We start from the raw sequence: 14,651 nt of genomic DNA on the forward strand, positions 1-14,651 counted from the left end.
AGAGATGAAGATGTGGCTCAGTGGTAAAGCCCTTCTGGGTTCAATCCCAGTACTAAAAATAAATAAATAAAATTATATTACTATCAAGCAAGGGAATTTGTTCAGCAACAATGTATAGAGGATCAATTTAGGAGGAGGTTAAAGAAACCTAGATAGACTGATGCCTAGAAATTTAGACTATTGTGATTCAAGTGATAAATGAATGAGAATACAAATTCAAGCAAGTGCTGCATGGATGAAGAATAGGAGACAAATAATCCTTTATTAGAATAAACAGGGTTATCCCAGGCAAATAGAAGAGGGTGCTGAGTAACAAGAAAGCTAATCTGGCCCACAGATAAGGCTGCCAGACAGATGTCCTATATTTAATGATTACATCTTGAATCCTGCACTGTCAGGACACCCTAAATGTATTCAGAAATTTTTTTCCAATTAGTAAAATATCAGCAGTTAGAGCTATTTTTTCTGCCTCTGTAATTGTCATTTAAATCACCTAAGTAGCAACACAAGCTGAAATCACCTCTACCAAGTGATCTGAGCAACCCTTTATGGTGTCTTCTGTATGTTTGGCTAAGGAAAGATGAAAGAGAACTAAGAGTTGAAAATACTTGCTTTCCATCTTAAAGAAAGGATAAGAATATTGTTTTGGCCAAAGTCCCAAGTTGTAAACAAATAATTATTAATAATTAGATGTCCAAACAGCACACATGCTCTAAAACCAGGGCCAGCCTTATTCCAGTGGACCTCCTTCTGAAAGTTAGGAAGTTAATGCCAACCTCTAGCTTCTGAAAGACCATCATCAGTTTCATGCTTCTAGTCAACAATCAGAAAGGACCTCACTTCAGAAACCATGTTCCTGAAAGGACACCAGTCAATACCCTATTCTAGTGACCACATTAACACAGTTGAAAATCTGTCTGTTTATAAACGCTCCTGCTTCTAAAAATCCACCAATCCTGGATACTGAACTTTAGGAACCTTGGATAACATCAGCTTTGGCTTTCTTCAGAGAGACTGTTCTTGCAAGTGCAGCTCTCCCGTGCAGGAACACGTGAAGCTCACCTTTTCTGCATATCAAGTTTAATTTATGGTTGAGTTTGCAAGTCTGCAACCATTTCAACAGTTCAACTTACTGTTAATTTACTGTTAGCCTCATGAATGAGACTATTAAATTCAGTATTTTAAATTCTTGCAATGATTGCTATAATCTATTTATATTTTTTGGTAAGAACACTTAACTTTACATCTACCCTATTATCTATTTTTATTTGTGTATATTTGTATCTCAAATTCAAGTGCAAATTTTTTATTAATTTTAAAAACTTTGGGTTTCTGTTGAATGAAGGGAAAATCCTTTGAAGCTCTTCAATGTGCAGTTGGTTATTTAGAATCAAAAACAATGGCTAGTCAGATGTATACTCCAGCATACACTAGTAGTTAAGCTAAGAGGTATATTATTTCCTCAATTTGTCCTGTAGAAATGGATAATGTAACAAATTTCCTGATTTAAAAAATTCAGATGAAAATAAAATAATCACAGCAGAAGTTGTAATGACCTTCCACACTATATTTCATCTCCTCAATCTTTCCAGGACAAATGACCAGCTGAACATACCAAAGGTATTCTCTGATTTTGAAATTGCAAACAAATTTTCAGGTGCCAGAAAAAAACTGCAATAATAAAATGTAATAGCTCTTCTTACTATTATTGAGATTATTAAAGATTTAAAATGCCTCATCTTTTTTTACAAATATCCCCATAAGGGGAAAAATTTCTCTGAGTGATGCTTTACTCCTGAAAAATCTTGCTTGGTAGGCTATTTTATTCCTTCCAGATGAGACCTCAGAAACAATACAAATTTTTTTTTCAGAAACTCATTTAATTGAGTTGAGTGAAGTAAAATTGTATCACTTTGGTTGAGAACAAATTTAGGTAGATGCATAAAAGTGCAAATAATTTTTAGTCAAAATTAAAGCAAAGTATAAAAGATTCTGTGAAAGGTGTTGGCTGTCCTTCCTGTATTCTGCATTTCTGCATAATGCTACACAGACACCTGTTAGCCTCCTATTAACATTGGTCTAATCATCTGGAATTTGTTTCCTTAATTCAGCATTTAAACTGAGCAGTTAAAAGGATTTTTGTTATTTTGTGGGCATTCAGAATTTCTTTTTTTTTTTTTTTTGGGGGGGGGGGTTAAGGGAATTTTTAATATACAACAAGTAATTCCAAAAGTATGAGTACATATGGACAAAGCTTAGTAATTTAGAATTCACTTTTGTAAAAGCATGACAAATATTAAATGTTATATTTGCATTTTGAACACTGCAACATAAATATAAAACACAAAACATCCAAAGTTAACACTGATATACCACACCCAACTTGGATTTAGATACTGAGCATTTTATATTTCATAGAAAGAAATTTTCAGTTTTGTCAATGCTTATAGCATATACTATTATTCCTACCAAAATCTTCATGAAATTTAAAAGGTTGGTATTAAAAGTAATTTCTTTTTTTGAATGTTCTAAAACATGCCAGTATGGATTAACCTTCAAATTTTCAGGGCATAAAAGATACACAAATAGAGTATATATTTTAATACAGGATAATTCTGTTTACAATTATGACAAAAATACCTTCAATTTTCAGACATTAAAAAGAAAGAAAGAAACCTAAGCAAACAAAAGGTATTTTGGGTCAAGTTATTTCTTAGTACGAATAATATATCATACACCAATCAGTTTTCCAGCCAACAGCATTAAAAATTTACCACTATTAATTGTTAAACAATGCATTTACAAGGTGAAAGATCAAAGAAAACTTAAGAACAACAAAAAAACCTCAAAAGGATTCCAAATCCTAAAATAAGAAATAAGAAATCTCCAAATTAAAAAATTTCAAATGTTGCTCAGAAATTTTTTATGCATTACTTGTACTCTCATTTTAACAGCTTGACATATATAATTTTATACTTAAAAAGACTCTAGCTAATTGTTTAATAATATTTATAGAATGTTACCTCTTTGGGTAGACATGTTTCACACAATAGATTTTAATTAAGAAGAAATCACTTGATAGTTTTAATCACAATTTATGATTGATTTATAAGTGGATTAATAATCTATTCAATAATTTAGACCAATACAAGGATTAATCTGATCAATGCTCCACTGTGCAATTCTGTCAACTGGGTAAGCCAAAAATTTGACAGATATTTCACTTAGTTGGATTACACATTTCTATGTGTGTTATTGATCAACAAAAATGGGTATACAATGTCAAGCTTTTTCCTGTATCTTTTTTTTTCTTAAGAGCAGCTCAATGATTGGGGGAGAGGGGACGTTTGATTAGTACAATACAGAAAACAAACAGGAAAAGTATAAAATGGCACTTAATACCAATGCCAGTACTTATCTCATTAGGGCAATAACTAAGGATATTACTAATTTTTGCGTTATTTGCTTTTCTTTAGAACACAAATCAAAGCCATTAACTTGAACTTGAGGTATATACATAATACACACACAACCTTAAGTAAAATACTTTTTTTTTTCATAACTAACATGACATTTAAAATATTGGAAACAGTATCTGTGCTGATTTGTATTTTGACTTAGTGGAACAAAAAGAGAACAACATTCAGTTGGGGAGGGGTATACTGATAATAAAGCTCTTAAAGTTCAAAACATCTTCCTCTCCCTTTGTACACAGGCTATACATTGTCCTGAGAGGATTCATTGAGAAAAATGTCAATCACAGCTTTAATAAAGTACTTTGAAAGGAACTAATGAGAAAGCAAATTGGAAGATGAGACTCCCATCTTGTTTTCAAATAAGTGGTCTTAATTTTTCTTCTTATAGAAAAAAATTGAAATCAGTTTATTGTGGTAAGCCATTCTTATAGACCGTGGCCGCCATTAGAAGATGGCGCCGGCTTCCACTGTGGCCTTTGATAAACAACTCCTTTTTTGGAGAGTTGGCGCGCAATCCCTTACCACCCTATGAGAGAGATCCACGTGGCAGCTTGGGATTGGTATGCGGGAGGCTTTATTAGGCTGTGCTTGGGCGCTCGGTGGGGGGGGTCACTAGAAGATGATACATGAATCAAGGCCTGAATAAACTGCTGAAAGAAGAATCCTGTGTCGTGTTTTCCCTTGCCGGCGAGGGGTCGCGGCAATTGGTGGCCCGGACGGGGAATTATATTCCTCGAACCCAGGATCCAGAACTTTCAGCAGTCAGGGTGGTGCACCGGTAAGTTCCCAGGTAAAGTGGGAATCCGCAAGCAAATAGCGGGGCGCTCTCTCTGTAAATAGAGAGAGAGCGGGAAAAAGGACGCTCCCCTGTAAAAGGAAGAGAGCGGGGAATTTTGTACCTTCACTTTCTTTATAGCTCTAAAAACATTATGGGCGCTACTTCTTCAAGCCCAATTTTGTTGGCCCTAGATGGGTTGCTACGTTCAAAAGGACTTAAGGTAAAGCAGAGCACTTTGCAGATGTTTTTGAGAGAAGCTGATATAGCGGCTCCTTGGTTTGCCTTTTCAGGGAGTCTTACGATTCCTAGTTGGGACAAATTAGGGAAAGATCTAGATTTCGCTCGTGAGCAAGGCACCTTAGAGGGTGGCGTTATACCACTTTGGAAGTTAGTTAGAGGATGTATAACAGATGGTAAATGCCAAGAAGCTGTGAGTGAGGGTCAGGCTGTTCTTGAACAACTACATGAGGAAAAATCTGAAGGATCACGTAGTGAAGTGGCAGAGAGTATTAAGAGTAAGAGTAGTGAGAAGGCAAAAGAGCCTGAAAATAAAAATAGGAGAAGGCTCTATCCAGACTTGACCGAATTCAAAACACCTGAGGACACAAGCGGCTCAGAGTGTTCTGAGGACCTTGATATATTGTTGCAACAACTACGCAAGATAAAAATAAAAAAGAAGAAAAGGGAGACACAAGGCATGCAAGCCTACTGCAAGAAGGGGGAGGGATCTAATATTGGTCAACAGAATTCTGAGGAGGAGGAGGTTGAAAATTTAGAAGAAGATATGAGGCCTGTTGCCCCACCCCCGTATGTGGGGGAGGGCCAAAGTTCCGGGAGATCTTTTCATGCGCAAGTTTGGAGGACAGTTAATACAGATATGGGACTTGCGTACCCGGTGTTTCAGGACAATAATAGAGGAAGGTATCATGAGCCTTTAGACTTTAAGATAGTTAAAACTTTGGCAGAATCCGTTCGCACTTATGGCATAGATGCCGCTTTCACTCTCACTCAGGTGGAGGGACTTACTAGATTTTGCATGACTCCCTCAGATTGGGCTAGTCTAGTCCATGCTTGTGTTTCCCCAGGTAAATATTTGGATTGGAGAGCATTTATGCTAGAGGGTGCAGTAGAGCAAGCTGCCCAAAATCACGCAGCGGGGCACCCTGCCTGGGATAAGGATATGCTTTTGGGACAAGGCAGGTTTGCTAACCAACAAACAGGATACCCCCCTGAAGTATATGAACAGATTAATAACATTTGTATCCTTGCATGGAAATCACTCCCAAATAGAGGAGAAGTGTCTGGCAATCTGACTAAAATTATACAAGACCCCACAGAACCTTTCTCAGACTTTGTCGCCAGGATGGTAGACGCCGCAGGAAAAATCTTTGGTGACCCTGATAACAGCAATGCCCTTGATTAAACAGATTGTTTTTGAACAATGTACTAAAGAATGTAAAGCAGCTATTACCCCTTACAAAAACAAAGGCATAGAGGCCTGGATGAAAGTCTGTAGGGAAATAGGTGGGCCGTTAACTAATGCAGGCCTTGCTGCTGCTGTTCTTCAATTATCACGTAAATCCAGCCCTGTTGCTGGAAGGTGTTTTGGGTGTGGTCAAGGAGGACACTTTAAACGAGAATGTCCTAACAAGAAGGGAACATCCAGAATTGAGCACACTTCTGTTAGCCGTCAACCGGGCTTATGCCCCAGATGTAAAAGGGGAAAGCATTGGGCTAATGAGTGTAGATCAGTTAGAGACATACATGGTCAACCTTTAAAAGATAAAAACATGCCAAAAAACGGCCGGGGGGGCCCCCGACCCCAGGGCCCACAAATATATGGGGCAATGGAAAATGGGACAATGGAAACCGAGTCATGGCCGTCCCTGCGCCATCCCAAGAATCGCGGAGAGCCACTACAGGTGCCGCGGGACTGGACCTCTGCTCCGCCGCCAGACTTGTATTAACACCTAAAATGGGAGTCCAACTGGTGGAGACTGAATTTAAAGGACCTTTACCATCTGGCACTGTGGGCTTGTTAATTGGGTGTGCTTCTTCCGTCCTACAAGGCCTTCATGTTTTTCCTGGGATTATTAATCCGGACACGGTAGGAACAGTGAAGGTTATGGTGGAGGCCCCAAAAGGCATTGTGTCCATTTCCCCAGGAGACAGGATTGCCCAATTGCTAATTCTACCTAGTTTGCATACCCGCTTTCCTGCTGATTCCTTTTTAAGAACAAGTGATGAGATTGGAGTCACCGGAGGGAATTCTGTTTATTTGTCCTTGGATATGAATGACCGTCCTACTTTAAACTTAACTATAGAAGGCAAATCAATTTTGGGATTACTAGATACTGGAGCAGATCATAGTATAATTGCACAAAAGGACTGGTCGAAGGGGTGGCCGGTACAGCTCTCAGATCAATCACTAAGAGGTTTAGGATACGCTCAAGCTCCACAAGTCAGCTGCAGGCATTTATCCTGGAAAGATTCTGAAGGACATTCTGGAACTTTTCAGCCATATGTGCTTGACCTCCCTATCTCTCTATGGGGACGTGATCTTATGAAGGACATGGGGTTTCAACTTAGTAATGAATATTCAACAGTTGCCCAAAAGATAATGCAGGGCATGGGATATAGACCAGGTCTTGGATTAGGAAAAAATTTGCAAGGACGTAGACATCCTTTAGAACCTCAGCAAAAACTTAATAGACATGGACTGGGTTTTTCCTAGGGGCCGCTGAGGATCAGGTGCCCATTACCTGGAAAACAGGGGAGCCAGTGTGGGTTCCTCAGTGGCCGCTCCCCTCTGAAAAATTGACTGCAGCTTATGCTTTAGTAAAAGAACAATTAAAGTTGGAACATATAAAGCCCTCCACTTCTCCATGGAATACACCCATATTTATTATTAAAAAGAAGTCTGGAAAATGGTGGTTGTTACACGATCTACGGGCCATTAATGCTCAAATGCAGCTCATGGGACCCATTCAGAGAGGTTTGCCTTTGCTTTCAACAATTCCAAAAAATTGGCCAGTGATATGTATAGACATTAAAGATTGTTTCTTTTCCATTCCATTGCATCCTCAGGACTCCGAACGTTTTGCTTTTACTCTGCCTTCATGTAATCATGAGGAGCCTGATCAAAGGTTTGAATGGGTGGTTTTGCCTCAAGGCATGGCCAATAGCCCTACAATGTGTCAAATGTTTGTAGGAGCGGCCATTGTCCCACTCAGACAAAAGTATCCATTGTTGAAGTGTATACATTATATGGATGATATATTGCTGGCAGCCAAGACCAAATATATGTTGGAAGCAGCTTACACTGATTTGGTACATTTATTACAATCAAAGGGCTTGCTTATTTCATCTGATAAAGTACAAACAGGAGATTCTATTGATTATCTTGGTGCTACTATCTCTTGTAAAACTATTACACCCCAAAAGGTAACTCTCAGGACCGATAATTTACGTACCTTAAATGATTTCCAAAAATTATTGGGTGACATAAATTGGATTAGAGGTTATTTACGTATTCCCAATGCTGAATTAAAACCCTTGTGTGAAATTCTTAAAGGTGATTCAGACCTTTCTTCCCCTCGGCATCTTACTGAGGAAGCAAGGTCAGCGCTGCTGAAAGTGGAGGAGGCTATACAACATGCTAGCCTTTGTAGGTTTCAAGAGGATAAACCTCTCCAACTATGTGTGCTCGCCACTGCGCGACAACCTACTGGAGTTTTATGGCAAGATGGTCCTTTACTGTGGATACATCCACGTATGTCCCCTGGAAAATCCCTTGAGTATTATCCTGATGCAGTTGCTTCCTTAGCTATGTCAGGGATACAACAAAGTGTACAATTTTTTGGTTTATCTCCAACGTCTGTGATTGTTCCTTATACATGTCAACAAATTCTGGTCTTATGTGCTAACTTGGATAATTGGGCTATATTACGATGCTCTTTTCCAGGAGAGATAGATAATCACTATCCATCACATCCTCTTATTGCATTTGTTAAGGAACATCCTGTCATTTTCCCTAAAATCACTTCTTCCACGCCTATTCCAGGAGCTGCGAATATCTTTACAGATGGATCTAAGACTGGTATTGGAGCTTATGTGATAAATGATCAACCTCCTATCCAACATCAGTTTGCTCCTGGTAATCCACAATGGGTGGAGCTGCAAATTGTCATAAAAGTTTTTGAACAATGTCCATTTCCTTTTAATTTAATCTCAGATTCTGTCTATGTAGTTCAAGCTTTAAAGGTGTTGGAAGCAGTGGGTCCCATACACACATCAGGAGTAATGTCTTCCCTTTTTCTCCATCTTCAAACATTGATTTGGAATCGTTCCGCCTGTTTTTACCCCTTGCATATTCGAGCCCACACAGGTTTACCAGGTGCTCTTTCTGCGGGCAATGCCCAGGCAGATCTTGCTACTCATCCTTCTTGGGTGTTCCCTATTTCCTCCTTAGATCAAACTGCAGACTTTCATAGTAAGTTTCATATTAATGCACGAGCACTTCAGAAACGTTTTACCATCTCCCGTGCTGATGCTCTACAAATTGTGTTGGATTGTCCTAATTGTGTGATTTTACATCATCCTCCCTCTATAGGCGTAAATCCTCGTGGTTTACGGCCTTTAACTATATGGCAAATGGATGTTACTCATGTTCCTGACTTTGGTAAACTTAAATATGTCCGTGTATCTGTAGATACTTGTTCTGGCATTATCTATGCTTCCGCTTTGTCTGGGGAAAAAGCTGGAAATGTTATCACACACTGCTTGGAAGCTTGGGCAGCCTGGGGCTTACCACAGTCCATTAAGACGGACAATGGTCCAGCATATACTGGGCGACAATTTTCTTCCTTTTGCAGCAAGATGGGTATCCAACTTGTCCATGGTTTACCTTACAATCCACAAGGCCAGGGCATTGTAGAGCGTGCTCATAAGACTCTAAAAGAGATGTTACTAAAACAAAAAGGGGGAATTGGCTTAGGCCACTCCCCGAAAGAGCGCCTCTCCCTGGCTCTATTTACTATCAATTTTTTAAATCTGGACATTCAAGGGCGCTCTGCTGCAGATAGGCATTGTTCGACCTCTGCCCCGAATTTTGGGTATGTTAAGTGGAAAGATGTACTTTCTGGACAATGGTATGGGCCTGATCCCGTGCTGGCATGGGCATGAGGTTCTGTTTGTGTTTTCCCACAGGTCCGAACGGAGCCGGTGTGGATCCCTGAACGGCTAACGAGAAAAGTCTCGAAGACAACTGACCAACAACGGGGGACCCCACAAGAGTCCAATGATGAGACCCTTCATTCTGCTGAGTATCCTGGCCCTATCACAGACGATGATGGTCCAGATGTTACCGATGCAGTGGTGGGCGGTAGCTCGGACATGGCCGATGCCGGTCCATAAAAATTCTAGTGTCCTCCCCACTCTTTTTTTCTACTTCATGTGAGATGTCTGCCCCTTGTGTCTCCCCTAGAGGAGACGGGGAACAGGTTTTCAACCTTTCTCGTGTTAATGTCACGGGAACTTTCTGCTTCAGTTTCTTGAGAACCCGTTGTATTCGCTTACAGCGCAACAATTTGTCCAATTGGGAGGACCCCTTACAGAACAGTAGGGTCTCACTGGGAACCTTGTCTGCGGTGCTTAGCCAAGTGAGTAGTGGGGTACAGGAGGGCTCAGGAGAGACTACAAATTCGACCAAAATGAATATCACCACTTTGGCTATAACTTCCCAGGTGTCACTCCCGGTGGCTTTTCCTAACGCTAGTAATGCCACTTATTTTAAGGCCTCTCCTTATTGTACCCCGTACTATTCTTTCCCCCCGACATTCACGCCTTGTCAAGATCATTCTTGGGAGAAGCGCCAAGTTGCTGTGGGTTTCTCTCTTTCCCCTTCTCTTAAAAGGTATTTGTATAACTCTTCCAAGGCTAATTCCACTACAGGAACAGGCTGGTCTTGGTTTCAATGGTTGATTTCCAATGAAAAGGGGGCCACAGCCGATGTCTCTGCTCTGGCTCAATTGAGAGGAGTCCAGAGCTGGCTGTTTAATGTGTCTGGCTCTGTACAGGACACTGATAATGGTAGGAGGCTTAAAAACATTTCATACAATTCTCAGGTGTCCAATGCTACACTGCCCTCTGCAGCAGTCTGTCTTTATTCTCCGTTTCTGTTCCTTTTGACCAATGATACCAATACTACAGGATCAGAAATGATTGACTGTTCTAATTGTACATGTGTCTTATCTGAGTGTTGGAATGGATCTTGGAGCACGGCAGTTGTTATGAAGGTCCCGACTTTCGTCCTGATTCCGGTTACTGCGGATCCGGACTCCTTCCCTATTATTGAGGTGCTCAGGTGCCGTAGGGATTTTGGAATCATGGCAGCTATTGTAACAGCGGTTGCAATATCTGCTGCTGCAGCGGTCACTGCCGGAATGGCCATGGCTAGTCAAGTGCAGACTGCGGCCACGGTTAATCAGGTCATCCAACAAACTTCCAGCATTTTAGAGTCTCAAAGTAAAATCAATCAACATATTTTATCAGGAATTTTGGCCGTTAATCAAAGGGTGGATCTCCTCCAAGCTCAGATTGAGGAATTGTCAGACCTAGTACATTTGGGTTGTGTTGATCATCGTGCACATCTATGTATAACATCTCTCAGATTTAATGATTCCAGAAATACCTCTCAAATCATTGGACAGTACTTGGCCGGAAACTGGTCCATGGAAGCAGAGAAGTTGATCCAGACCCAACTGACACAAATTGCCATGTTGAACAACACTCGTGTGGACCCTGTGACATTGGGCCAATTTACGAATTGGTTGTCTTCTGCCTTTTCTTTCTTTAAGGAATGGGTGGGAGTAGGCATTTTTGGATCGATATGTTGTTTTGGGATTGTCCTTTGTCTGTGGCTTTTCTGTCGCCTAAGAGCTCGCCATAGCTAAGAAAAGGCTATGATCGTCCAGGCTTTTGCAGCCCTAGAGAATGGTATCTCTCCACAAGTTTGGCTTGCGCAACTTAAGCAATAATTTCCTGGGTTTTGGCCATTGCACCCCAAGTCATCTTTGACATTGCACTGGGTTTGGCATGCCCTCCTCTTCCTGCCTTCCCAGTTTTGGAAGGCCCATGCACTCTGCAGGTCTTGTTGCCATTGCACGCAGGTGGGCTTCCATGCTGGTGCTGCACTTTATGCTTTGGACCCTTCGTTTTTTCAAGGGCTGAGGGATGGTGTTGCCACTTCCAACCTTATAGTTACTGACTGGCTACATGTAAAATCCCCTTTCTTTTTCACCGTCATCACGATGCAGGATGCTAGGCAAGGCACTGCACTTGAGTGATCCCTCAATGGACCTCAAGGAAAGCATGTCCTATTGCATGCGGGTTTGACGTCCACGCCCCGCCCTATGAAAAAAGGCGTCGGCTGATATGGGACCAGGTCTAGGGAAGGGCCCTCCTTAGGACTGAACCATACACTGCAGCCACTTCTGCACAGTGGGATAGGACCTCTACTTTCGCCTGCAAGGGGGAACTGTGGTAAGCCATTCTTATAGACCGTGGCCGCCATTAGAAGATGGCACCGGCTTCCACTGTGGCCTGTGATAAACAACTCCTTTTTTGGAGAGTTGGCGCGCAATCCCTTACCACCCTATGAGAGAGATCCACGTGGCAGCTTGGGATTGGTATGCGGGAGGCTTTATTAGGCTGTGCTTGGGCGCTCGGCGGGGGGGTCACTAGAAGATGATACATGAATCAAGGCCTGAATAAACTGCTGAAAGAAGAATCCTGTGTCGTGTTTTCCCTTGCCGGCGAGGGGTCGCGACAGTTTATTATAAATATATCTAAACCATTAATTTTTGCAGCTTTCAGGTAAAGTCCAGCACTTTGTTTATACAAAGTCTATGAGAAGAGGTCAGTAGAGATCATCTAATCTTAAGTCGTGACATCATCCATTCAAGTCCTTGGCATAATCCCTCGCCAGTAAGAGCACAGCATGCCTGGATATGCCACTGATGATCTTTAATAGAAGTTAGCTTCAAAAACTGGGAGATTTCTGCTACACTCATGCATTCTTTAACGTCTTGTTTATTAGCAAAAATCAGTAATCCAGCTTTTCTTAGGTCCTCATGTGCTAACATTTTGTAGAGTTCTTCTCTAGTTACAGAAATCCTCTCTCTGTCTGTACTGTCCACAACTACTATTACAAACTCCGTGTTAGTATAATAAGTATTCCAGGAAGAACGAAGAGATTCTTGGCCACCAATATCCCACATTAGGAAACGTGTATTATTAATCACTATCTCTTCTACATTACTTCCTATTGTAGGGGATGTATGTACAACTTCATTCATAGAAAATTGGTAAAGGATGGTAGTTTTTCCTGCATTATCCAATCCAACAATGATAACTTTGTGCTCCTGGTGATTGAACAGTCTCCATATCCTGGTGAAGAGAATTCCCATTCTCGGGCAGCGGACCCCCTCCAGCCACCCGGGCTGCCTGGCCTCCCTTGGCTCAGGCTAAAGGGTAGAGAGACACACTGAAGCCTCCGCCTCTGCTGCTGCTGCCGTTCCCGCACTGGCCACCGGCCCGCTTCCAGGGAACCGGGGGGAGGCCAAAACCGAGGCCGCCCTGCCGTGCGCGAGGCCCCACCACTGCCGCCGCGGCACTCGCCTGGCTCGCAGACATCGCCGCCGCGTTGTCTGCGATGAGCCTCGCGGGCCACCGTCCTCCCATTCAGAATTTCTTGATTCAAAACTTATTGGGACTTAGAGTTTCAGCCCTGATATATAAACATCTTGGAAGTCATCGCTCCTCCTTACAACAGAAAAAGTTGGTCAAACTGAAAATCAATGACAGTTTCTTTCTGTTACAGGAATGGGACCTTCTAAAAAACTGAAGCCACATGAAGACACCCCCACTGTATATGTCAAGAGCTTTGTAATATTTTGAACAACTAATAAAAAAAAAGACACCAGCACTTGGAAGCACTGAGTCTTGTGATCAAATCATAAAGATTTTAGACATGTTGCTCAGAGTAACAGGCAATGAGTTTATTAGGACTAGGAAAGGGGACACCCTCAAGGGAAAGGGGGACAGTGTGCCTCTCCTGCACTTGAGTTTTATTTGTGATTCCACAGAAATTTCCAGAGAGTCCCACCAAAGTCCACCTCTTGACTTTTGACTGACAACAGATTGACATCAGACTTTCAAGTCCCCACTGCCATGACAACTCTAGGTCACCTTGGCCCATGCTGACAGTTCTAACTTGGATATTTAACCTTAAATTCTTAAAGTCAAGAAGGGCTGCGGGTAAATTGTGACATTATTTTAGGCCTGCATTTGTCCTGCAGATAACAGATAGTTTGCTGAGGAATGTGACATATCCTGTCCACTTAAGCCAGGCAGAGCTTCAGGTAAATTGCTTCTTGGAAAAGAAAGCATGTGGGGGTCAGCACAGTGGGCCCATTTTATAGAATTATTCCCTTATCCTCATGTTCCCATCACTGGCATCCGTGTGTCCCCACTCACTTCTATGTTTCTGAGAACTGAGGTCACAACAGTGTAATCTGGTGATAAAGACATACCCAGAAATAGCTGAAATCTGTTTGTTTGGAGCAGAAACTACTGGAGCCTTAAACTGGTGGGAAAACTTAAATGGTAATTTTGATGAATTGCCATATGTTGAGTATGTAACAGATTGAAAGTGTGAGAACCTGCTGGGGCCCACAGTCTTATGGGATTCCACCATACTTCCATTGCAAACTAGATTGAATTCCAGTTGGTTCCAGGAACCCAACTATATTCACATAGTGATGATCTGAGAAATATCAGCTCTGCAGCAGGTGAGTAACTGTTGTGAAATATACCCAGTCTTCACCATAGGGTGGGTGGGGGGTGGGGAAGAGAACTACAGTTCAGCAGGGGGAGAGTTTGCTAGATTCTTAGGCTTACTGGGGGAAGGACATTCCTTCCATTTTTCTCCCTCTAACCTTCAAGGACAGATTTGGGGATGTTGCAACCAAGAAAGAAAGGCAAGGAGGCAAAAAGCTGTACCACCAGAGGGACACCTGAGCAAGTCCCAGCCACTACATGGACACACAGACACTCAGACTTAATTGGAAGGTGTAGAATGCACTCCACAACTTGCACCCATACAAATAGTCCACTATAACACTAAATTACACAGAAAGAGCCACAAGACACAGACCCTCCTTGTGGAAAAGTAGTTAAAGTTAAAGTGATGATAAAAACAAAATGCCAGAGGAATTTGAAGGCTCTTGCACCTATGGCTAGCCAATTCTCAGCCTAGTAAACATGAAGCTAGCAGCATATTAGAAGGATCGTATAGCATGATCAAGGGAATTTACCCCAGAAATGCAAATCATTGA

The 14,651-nt window shown here is 41.7% G+C and overlaps 1 protein-coding gene across 1 annotated transcript; it reads right to left on the reverse strand.

Moving 5' to 3' along the window:
* Window positions 1-12,090: 12,090 nt before the first annotated feature.
* On the reverse strand, window positions 12,091-12,808 carry LOC124076119 (ADP-ribosylation factor-like protein 5A). The gene has a single exon (XM_046419950.2). The coding sequence runs from the start codon at window positions 12,720-12,722 to the stop codon at window positions 12,183-12,185; it is 540 nt and encodes a 179-aa protein (XP_046275906.1). The 5' UTR covers window positions 12,723-12,808; the 3' UTR covers window positions 12,091-12,182.
* Between the last annotated feature and the right edge of the window lie 1,843 nt (window positions 12,809-14,651).

Source organism: Marmota monax, unplaced genomic scaffold (assembly GCF_021218885.2).
Source record: "Marmota monax isolate L192 unplaced genomic scaffold, Marmota_monax_Labrador192_F-V1.1 WCK01_AAM20220418_F8-fsc00553, whole genome shotgun sequence".
Classification (NCBI taxonomy): Eukaryota; Metazoa; Chordata; class Mammalia; order Rodentia; family Sciuridae; genus Marmota; species Marmota monax.